We start from the raw sequence: 11,159 nt of genomic DNA on the forward strand, positions 1-11,159 counted from the left end.
AAAGTATGATTCTTATTTACCCAAATGTATTCTTCGGTTGTTATTCCTTTATTCTTTTTAAAAATAAAAATTATTTTTCATCCTCACTTCTTTGTCTGACTGGACCTTTTATCATGCAATTTACTTTTACGATAATATCTAAGTCAAACAGGATAGCTGACTGAGCCTTATCAGGTAAGAACACGTCTTGTTTGATGATCAACTAGATCTACAACACTAGCTTGTAACTAAGGCAGCGCTCACACTTGTTTGAGCAGGCAGCACTCAATATCCCATGTTCACGTGCTGCCCGTCAGCTTCCGCGTCATGCACAGTCACATGTGGCGCCTGTTTAGTTTCACTTCCGCGTTTGAACAGAAACAATTAAATCCTTTAAATCATGCAATCTTTTTAATGCTAACATAGTACGAAGTTTGTTTATTCAATGTGTGATAATCGATACCAGCGGATATTTTGACGTAATGTCGTTAAGTGTTGTTTAAGGACGTCAACTAGTGCGACAGCTTTGGAAAGAGAAGAACCCAGGCAGGGTGTCCACATCTAGACAACTAGTTGAAACCTTCCACATTTAATTTATATACAGTAAACACTGGCATAAGAATTCTGAAAGGTACGTTTGTGTTTGGCTTTGTGCATTTATTTGATTTTATATACATTAGCTGAAATGTGACAGCTTATGCTAATAGCAGCTTGTTTATCTGGTTTCCTAACCAAACTTCTTAATTACCGTTTACTTCATTGCTTACTTGAACTTGGATAAATGCAGTTTACCTTTTTATTGTCTTTTCGGAACCGTTTTCAGTGATATTGCATAAAGATTACATCGTTTATGACATTAGAACCAGGCTTTGTAGTAAACATACAGAGTAAAAGCAATTTTCCACGAATTTTATAAAATTGTACTTTAGAAATAAAGTAATGGTTTCCATCTGTGGTCTTTACAAATATCACGTTTTTTTTTTTTTAAAAAACAGTAATGACCTTTCAACTTTGGCCTTTCAGAGTGTTATGCAGCCAAAAATATGAACCAGATTTGAACAGAAATATTTCTTGTTTTAAGAGTTTTTGATTTATTTTCTGTGTGAAATACACATAAGATGTACACCATTAAAAAAATAATACCTGAATAAAATGTTATAAAATATGCAAGCTGTTTTGAGATACCAAAAAGTGAAGAAAAAAGGACAATGTTTGTCTAATTTTTGTCCTGGAGTTTTTTATTAATCATATAATACATGATTATAGTAAAATATTTATTATATGTGTATATTCTATGCATATATTGTGTCAGGTTTTTGTTACACTGCCCACATTTCTATCATGGGATTATGTACAGTTGTGGTCAGAATTATTGTCACCCTTGGTAAATATGATCAAAGATGACTATAAAAATAAATCTGCATTGTTTATCCTTTTGATCTTTAATTCATAAAATTAGCAAAAATCTAACCTTTCATTGAAGGAAATTAATTGAAAGTGGGGGGGAAATCACATATGAAATAAATGTTTTTCTCCCAAAACACATAGGCCACAATTATTGGCACCCTTATATAAAATACTTTGCAACCTCCTTTTGCCAAGATAACAGCTCTGAGTCTTCTTCTATAATGCCTGATGAGTTTGAAGAACACCTGACAAGAGATCAGAGATCATTCCTTCATGCAGAATCTCTCCAGATCCTTCAGATTCCAGCTCCATGTTGGTGCTTCTTCTCTTCAGTTCACTCCACTCCACTCATTTTCTTTAGGGTTCAGGTCAGGGGACTGGGATGGCCATGGCAGAAGCTTCATTTTGTGCTCAGAGACACATTTTTTGTGTTGGTTTTGTGTTTGTTTTGGATCATTGTCCTGATAGAAGATCCAACCCATTCCCATTATAAGATTTCTAGCAGAAGAGGTCAGGGTTTGATTTTTTATCTGTTGGTATTTGATAGAATCCATGATACGATATATCTGAACAAGATGTCCAGGACCTCCAGCAGAAAAATAGGCCCACAACATTAAAGATCCAGCAGTATATTTAACCGTGGGCATGGGGTACTTTTTATCCATGTGTGCACCAAACCCATCTGGTGGGTTTGCTGCCAAAAAGCTCTTTTTTTAGTTTCATCTGACCATAGAAACCGGTACTGTTTGAAGTTCCAGTTGTGTCTGACAACTGAATATGCTGGAGATTGTTTCCGGATGAGCGAGGAGGATTTTTCTTGAAACCCTCCCGAACAACTTGTGGTGATGTAGGTGCTGTTTGATCATTTTTTTTTAGGCTTTCTGAGTCTCAAGACTCAACTAATTTCTGCAATTCTCCAGCTGTGATCCTTGGAGAGTCTTTGGCTACTCAAACTTTCCTCCTCACCACGCATTAGGACGATTTAGACACGCATCCTCTTCCAGACAGATTTGTAACATCTTTAGTTGATTGGAACTTCCTAATTATTGCCCTGATGGTGGAAATGGGGATTTTCAATGCTTTAGCTATTTTCTTAGGGCCATTTTCTGATTTGTGAAGCTCAACAATGTTTTGCTGTACATCAGAACTATATTCTTTGGTTTTACTCATTGTGATGAATGATTAAGGGAATTTGGCCTTTGTGTTTCCTCATGTTTATACTCCTGCGGAACAGGAAGTCATGGCTGGACAATTTCATGTTCATGATCACCCTGGTGTGCTAAAAAAATGTAAATATGACTGGGAATATACTTCAGAGATATTTTACTCATAAAAAATTTGATTTTCCCACACTTTCAATTAATTTCCTTCAATGAAAGGTTCGATAAACAATGCAGATTTATTTTTACAGTCATCTTTTATCATATTTACCAAGGGTGCCAATAATTCTGACCACCACTGTATGTACTGTTATGTATGTATGTATGTATGTATCAGTCAGTCATTGGATAAATTCAACAGGTTTATTTAATGCCCTTTTCCCATCAGGCATCACCTCTGAAAGTCATGTTGCTGTCTGTGAGAATAATCACTCCTCTTTTCGTACTACTTGCTGGAGTGCAAGCGAAGTACAACACGGACAACTGCAAGCTGATTTCAGCCAGCGAATCTGGGAATAAAACGCTCCATTTTTTGGAGCCTCTCACCAATAAATCGTAAGCCAGTTTTTTGCAAGTTATTCTTTCATTCATGCTTGCAGGTTGTGATGGTCTTGTTATAGTTGGAAACTTCCTATCTATCCTTATATTGTCTCTGAACAGCTTCACCGCAACAGGACAAGAGAAGGAGCCATATGAATACATTTTTCAGATGTGTGGAGATGCTGGCGGAGAGAAGAACGCAGGTCTTGTGCAGAAAGACAAAGATGGAAAGCTGGTCCGAATTGGAAGCTACACTAGAACACGAGCTACTAAAGGAAGTATGTTACGTTGCTTGACCTTTCGAAATGACATGTAACCATTTGCTTCTTTGTGCTACAGGTGGACTTTTCTGAACCCACTATGGTCTTCAGTATCTCTTTCCAATTGAGTTGTTTATTAAATTGATAGTTAATTCAGTAGTCATGCATATGAACGTTCATTTATAATAACGACAGCTGAAATTTTCTTTTCATTGTTTGCTGATTCTTCTGTGGATTGCGGCTTTTAAGTTTAGTTACATAGTACCAGATGGCAGGGTTTTATTTACAATGTTCTTTTGCAATGCAACACATATAATACACACATTAAATTTCACTAAATTACAGAACTTATTCTTGGTGTCATAGGAAGTCTTGTTAACTCATTTTCTACATTAGTTCTCCTTTTATTCTTGGTGCAGGTGACTGGGTTTTGCTCGTCTATGAGGGGGGCGAGAAATATGACACCCACTGTTCACAAGAGCCAAGAAAAGCCATGATTATGATTTCATGCAGCACGAGTGCTGAGGTATGAACTTTTTATGCTTTTGAAATGGTACAGATAGCATGTTGAGATGTATACATGAGGAAATGCTTGCTAGGATTTGAGGGATTATCTATTATGATTGTGTGTAAGATTATTTGTAAGAAATGTTGAGTTTGGCATTCCTTGTTGCATTAAATGACAGTAGTGACAATTCAGAAACACTGCCCCCAAAAAACCAAACAAAAATAAAACAAAAAACTTTGCATGCCTGTAACTCAAGAAGTATTAAAGACATCCTTTTAGATGTTGTTTTTTTCCTTCTTCATATTTATTTTAAATAAATAAGAATAAAAGAACTTGCTATTTGGTATTAATTAGTATTATTTTACTATTATAGTATTTATTCATATTTTAAATGTGCTTTAATTTTTATATTTTCATTTTAGGTACATTTTAGTCGTTTTGTTATATGCTTTTGTTTTCTTTTATTTTGAGTAATTTTTACTTCAATATAAACGCATTTCATTTCTAATTTTCTTTTAAGTTTTTTTTCATCTAATATTTCTATTTTATTTCAGCTTATTTCAATTACTGAAAACAATTTTAATAGTTTTATTTTTAGTTAACAGTAACAACACTGACTTATTACACTACTCAAGCTTTCCATTTAAAACATGTAGTTCTTTTACTTGAGGCATTTTCTTCAATATAATGTCAGGACAGTTATATCACTGACATTTTTACTTTATATCCCTAAAATAATTCAAATAAAAAATGCATCTATGAAATGATTTTTAAATAGATTCGTACAAGTAAAAAAAAAATTAGAATTATTTTATTGACCCTCATAACATAAACATTAGTTGTACTTCTGTCAAAACGTGACCCACGTGACTTTGATATTGTTGCTGAAAATTGTGTAATATGGAATATGGTGTTATTGCATACTGCTTTATAATATACTACAATACACTATGTAAATATTATTTTAAATATAGCTGTGAGCAGCAGTTATCGGGGTTCAAGCTCTTTAAGGCCTTTAAGCATATTCCTAAAAAGGTATTATGTTTTAATTAGCAAGCCTGTAGCCATCTCGCCATCATTACAGCCAATACAGGCAATTTACCATAGGAAATATGTTTTTTAAAGCTTTTTAACAGTTATCGAGTTTGAGCCAAAAACCTAGGATCATTTCGCCAAAGTTGTTTTTTTTAAAAATATTATCTCCAATATTTAACGAACGATTCATTTGACAGCGGTGGTCCTAGAGGCAAACTTGCTCAGACTGAGGAGTACTACCATGTGGTACAAACGTCATGGGCCTGTGCAAAAAAATCATGCGATACACAATCCTTTACGCATGTGAAAAACACAAAGGCTCCCCCTGGTGGCCGTATTTTTTTCCCCTGTTGTAGCAACACCAAGCAGCCAGTCATCGCGTCCTTTTTCGCGCAACCACAGAATGAACTCTTTCATAGATGTGCTGAGTTTGGTGGAAATATTGCATGCTGTTCATGAGTTATAGCCACTTTATTCAAATTGGCTTCGCCCCACTTCAAGTCCAGGAGGCCTTTAGGGATCGTGAATTGAAATTTCAACTTCAACTGTTTTTTTTTTGTTTGTTTTTTTGATAATTATTGACAGTCAGACTCCAGAGAATCTCGCTGCACTGGTTTGGTTCCGATTGGGCCAAAAACCTAGGACTAGTTTGTACCCCGAAATTTCACGAAAATAAGGATCGAATCCGAGGCATGCATTTTGTCTGTCTTGAGCCAATGATTCCAACAATATAAGACACTTGAGCCTATGCCTAAAAGTTTAGGATTTCTGAGGGATTTCATACCTTTGACCACTGTAGCGCCCCTGTCATGCCGATCGGGGCGAACCTTGGTGATGTTGTAGATGGTGTGAGTACTAACAGCCCTCAAAGTTTAAAGTCTCTATGACTTAAGGTTTGGTCTGCCTGATCACTTTTTTAGGGGAGAATGCTGATCCTTGGAAATTTTAACAATTATAAATAGCATCTAACAACTATTTACACTTAGTGCGAAAAAAAATAGCATGGTTACTAGCATTAGTGCATTGTCATTTCTGGACTAAACAATTATCTCAGGTATGCAAGATAGCTTTTACCTTGACAATAACCAGAATAACCTACTAATTTCAACTCAGTCCTTGTCTTATCAATCATTAATTGCTTTGTGTTTTGTTAGGATAAATTTTCTGTGATTTTGGAGGACAATCAGAAGCAAGACGACTGTTATTACCTGTTTGAGCTGGACACCAATGCAATCTGTCCTGTAATCCCATCCAAACTCAGTGCCGGCTCCATATTCCTTATTGTGTGAGTGCTTCAACATTCTCAGAGAGATCATACCATTAATGGCTATCAAGGAGAAACATGAATCACCTTTGCTCATACTTTACATGTAATGTTGCTGTTTGCTGTTCATAGTGTATTCTCCTGCCTGGCTGTATATCTTACCGGTGGATTCCTCTATCAGCGACTGGTAGTTGGAGCCAAAGGAGTTGAACAGTTTCCCAACTATGGCTTTTGGTCACAGATCGGCAACTTATCTGCTGTAGGTGTCATTACGTGTGCACTTGTCTCAGCCTCTGACTCATGTTTCAGTCATTCTTCCTCTTTATGAACCAAATATACCCTTTTATTATCCTAACAGGACGGATGTGATTTCGTCTGCCGATCCCGTGGTAACAGAGAAGAACCCCCCACGTACAGAGGTGTGGCTACCGAACCTCTTGGGGAAGAGCCAGAGGAAAGGGATGACCATTTACTTCCCATGTGACCAAATCATAACCAATGAGAAGATGCTGGACAGTTATGGTTTTGAAACCCAAAGAGAGATGTTCAGTTCAGCAGGCGTGTTCCTAGTTCAGAAGTGTTGCTGTTTTTCCGTGTTTTTTTTTAATTTTATTTTATTTTTCAAACTTCCCAGTAGCACTTATTCTCTATTTATCCATTAAAATGTTAATTTGGCATTTGTTTGTTAAATATATAAGTTTGCTAACTAGTTTTCAGAAACCCAAAGACCTACAGATATATTTGATAATTTGATATTTATGACAAGAAATCATCATAAACATGCAACACTGCCCCTGTTTTCTGTCTTTATAGGGAGTAAAAGACATCAATGCTGCTTGACTGTGTGATATGGTCACCACATAGATGTAGTTTGGTATAAAGTACTTATTTTGATTCGAACGGTTAATCAAGTTTTACTTGCAGTTTGAACACGTTTGATGAAACTGAAATGAAGTTTTTAAGCTCATGCTCCGAAACTCAATCGATTCAATGTTAAAAATGATTTTTTTCTATTTCAGAGTTTTCAAAAAAGTAACTGAAATTGATTATTTGAAAAATTATACTCACAAATATGCTTCGCTTTACATTCCAAATTGGCTGTTTTGTTGTGGAATATTGTGTTAGTGTGGAGAAGTTATAAGGATCAGGCCTACCTCTTCAGCCTGTTACAACCTATATGCGATGTTTCTGAACGATGGTATTAATGATAAATCGCGATCACGAATGTTATCAAAAAAGATACATTTGAGGAAAATGCAGCTTTCAGAAGATAAAAAGTTGTTCTTGGAAAGAGCCATTTGTGGCACACTGACAACATTTAACAGTTAAAGTAGTGAAACAACTTGAAAGGAAATGTGAAAGGAAATGTTTCCATTTGGTTGGCTTTCTTTTAATTTTGTTTTTTCTGAATTTTGGCTACTAGATGTTGCAAGTGTTAATGTGATTCTTTGACTGTGGGATCTATTTCATACGGTAGGAATTACTGTAAATCCTCACTGGAAACCACAGGACAAAATTTCAGATAATGACAGAGCAGCAGTATATTTTTCTTTCAACGCTTTTTGTTAAACTTGTGTGTTTGAATGCACTGAAGCTTTAAGCTTGATTTTGTTTTTAGTGGAGTCATACATTTTCTTTATGCCCTTGAGGAGCTGAGATCATAAATGAGCATAAACACTCCTGTTTTTGAGCTGTAGATCATAGAATTACAACTATTTACAAAATCAGGAGGAACAGAACTGATGGTTAGAAACCCAAGCCATACAAGGTGCTCTATTATTATGTATCATTGAAGTTTTGGTCTGTGTATAAAGGTGAGATAGAGGCTCCTTGAAAAGCACTTCTGTAGTATCAGATTAGAAATGCTGGTTTAGCTTCTGCTTTAATAAGTAGAGTCCACTCCATATTAATAGCAGAAAGGTATGACGCATTTGGCTTGATGTTATCCTGATGTACTTCGTGAGATGCAGGCCTGTGTGAGGGGTGACTTCACTGTTCTTGCAACTGCTTTATTGTTCTTTACAATTTTAGTGTGAAAATATTCATTTTGTTTGCTTTGGAAAGTATGAATAAAGTGTTTGATTACTGATTTGTGTATGCACTACAGTTTTTGCTGGATATTCTAAAAATGATTTTCTATAGAAAACTTGTTTCTGGCTTGCACGACTAAAGCTTTACAACTATTCTTTAACCAAAACAGGTCACTTTTATTATCTGTGTAAAGTTTCATGTTCTAAAATTTAAACTGAGGTTTTATGGCATATGCCATTTTGGGTGAAAATGAATATTATATTACACAAAATGTCAGTGAGATTATTTTTAGGCATACAGTGCTGCTTGAAAGTTAGTGAACCCCTTGTGGAATCTGCAAAATATTAATTATTTTAAAAAATAAGAGAGATCACAAAAAATACATGTTATTTTTTATTTAGTACTGTCCTGAATAAGTTTTTTTTTTTTTTTTTGATGGTTGTTCATGAGTCCCTTGTTTGTCCTGAGCAGTTAAACTGCCCAATGTTCTTAAGAAAGATCCTCCAGGTCCTGCAGATCTGATGCTGCGATTTTCCAGCATCTTTTGCATATTTGAACCCTTTCCAGCAGTGACTGTATGATTTTGAGATCCATCTTTTTCACACTGAGGACAATTGAGGGACTCATACACAAGTATTAAAGGTGCCCAAGAATGCTTTTTCAAAAGATGTAATATAAGTCTAAGGTGTCCCCTGAATGTGTCTGTGAAGTTTCAGCTCAAAATACCCCATAGATTTTTTTTTTATTATTTTTTTTAACTCCCTATTTTGGGGCATCATTAACTATGCACTGATTTTTTCAGCGCGCCGCCCCTTTAATTTGCGTGCTCCCCGCCATACGAGCTCTCGATTATATTACAGCACATTTACAAAGTTCACACAGCTAATATAACCCTCAAATGAATCTTTACAAGATGTTCGTCATGCATGATGTATGCATGCTTCGAATTATGCGAGTAAAGTATTTATTTGGATGTTTATTTGATTCTCTATGAGTTTGAGGCTGTGCTCCGAGGCTAACAGCTAATGCTACACTGTTGGAGAGATTTATAAAGAATGAAGTTGTGTTTATGAATTATACAGACTGCAAGTGTTTAAAAACGAAAATAGCGACAGCTCTTGTCTCCGTGAATTCAGTAAGAAACGATGGTAACTTTAACCTCATTTAACAGTACATTAGCAACATGCTAACGAAACATTTAGAAAGACAGTTTACAAATATCACTAAAAATATCATGCTATCATGGATCATGTCAGTTATTATTGCTCCATCTGCCATTTTCGCTGTTGTTCTTGCTTACCTAGTCTGTTGATTCACCTGTGCAGATCCAGACATTACTGGCTGCCCTTGTCTAATGCCTTTCATAATGTTGGGAACATGGGCTGGCATATGCAAATATTGGGGCGTACACCCCGACTGTTACGTAACAGTCGGTGTTATGTTGAGATCCGCGTGTTTTCCGGAAGTCTTTTAAACAAATGAGATTTACATAAGAAAGAGAAAGTAATGGAGTTTGAAACTCAATGTATGTCTTTTCCATGTACTGAACTCTTGTTATTCAACTATGCCAAGGTAAATTCAAATTTTGAATCTAGGGCACCTTTAAAGAGGTAGTTGATTATGATTTCACTTTTAACTTTAGTAAGTGTGTAATGTTGCTGTTAGAGCATAAATAACATCTGCAAAGTTACATTGCTCTAAGTTAAATGCAAAGGGAGATATTTTCTTTTAAAGAATTAGCCATTTAAGGGCTACAACAAATGGCTGGTAGGAACTACAACAAGCTTCTTCCTGGGTTAGTGACATCACTAACCCTAAAATTTACATAAACCCCGCCCCCGAGAACACGCAACAAAGGGGATGAAGCCATGTTGGGCTGCTTTAAGCCCTGGGTATACTCCGTTTTTTTTTTTTTACAAGTACACTAGTGTAAACACAGACGAACGCACAGACTTGGAAAGTATACTTCATTTGACTCGTATGCATACACAGGCGTTCGACACGCACAGTTTTGAGAAATCATCACCTCATCATCACCCTCTTCTGGAAAGAAGGCCAGGAGCAGCAGCTCATTTGCACTTAAAGGGACACACAAAAATGGCGTGTTTTTGCTCACACCCAATAAGATAAGTTTGATAAGCTATAATAAATGATCTGTGGGGGATTTTGAGCTGAAACTTCACAGACACATTCTGGGGACACCAGAGATTTATATTACATCTTGTGAAAAGGGGCATTAGGTTGCCATTAAAAAAGGTTCAAACATTCACTGATGCTCCAGAAGGAAACATGATGCATTAAGAGACCTGGGGTGAAAACTTTTGAACAGGATGAAGATGTCCAAATTTGTCTTTTTTGGTTTAAATATTATATATTTTTTAGTACTGCCTTTCGGATCACGTGTCAAATTGCCAACGGCTGAAATCACGTGACTTTGGCGCTCCGAACAGCAGATTCGATACACTGATTCATTTATGATCCGATGCTTCCTGAAGCATTGTTTTGAAATCGACCATCACTATATAAGTCGTTATTTTGGGGTTTTTTTGGCGCACCAAAAATATTCTCATCGCTTTATAATATTAATATTGAACCACTGTACTCACATGAACTGATTTAAATATGTTTTTAGTACCTTTATGGATCTTGAGAGAGGAAGTGTCCATTGCTCCCTATGCAGGCCTCACGGAGCCATCGGATTTCAACTAAAATATCTTAATTTGTGTTCCAAAGATTAATGAAGGTCTTATGGGTGTGGAACGGCATGAGGGTAAGTAATACATGACAGAATTTTCATTTTTGGGTGAACTAACCCTTTAATGTCACGATTGTTACCATTCATTTGCATTAGTTTATATCCATTTGTTCTCTTTTATGCATTCGTTATCCAGCAAAGTTGCATATTTAAACTGTATCCTTATCATGCAGGGATAGAAACATAACAAATAAGAAATGTATTCGATTTCAGTTCTTTT

At 35.9% G+C, this 11,159-nt stretch overlaps 1 protein-coding gene across 1 annotated transcript; it reads left to right on the forward strand.

The window, feature by feature from the left end:
- Window positions 1-285: 285 nt before the first annotated feature.
- On the forward strand, window positions 286-8,242 carry m6pr (mannose-6-phosphate receptor (cation dependent)). The gene is made up of 7 exons (XM_048154098.1): window positions 286-610; window positions 2,935-3,101; window positions 3,207-3,364; window positions 3,766-3,872; window positions 6,044-6,174; window positions 6,286-6,412; window positions 6,512-8,242. Exons 2-7 carry the CDS (start codon window positions 2,953-2,955, stop codon window positions 6,635-6,637), a joined length of 798 nt encoding a protein of 265 aa, XP_048010055.1. The 5' UTR covers window positions 286-610; window positions 2,935-2,952; the 3' UTR covers window positions 6,638-8,242.
- The last annotated feature ends 2,917 nt before the right edge of the window (window positions 8,243-11,159 follow it).

The sequence above is a fragment of the Megalobrama amblycephala genome, linkage group LG13 (genome assembly GCF_018812025.1).
Source record: "Megalobrama amblycephala isolate DHTTF-2021 linkage group LG13, ASM1881202v1, whole genome shotgun sequence".
Classification (NCBI taxonomy): domain Eukaryota; kingdom Metazoa; phylum Chordata; class Actinopteri; order Cypriniformes; family Xenocyprididae; genus Megalobrama; species Megalobrama amblycephala.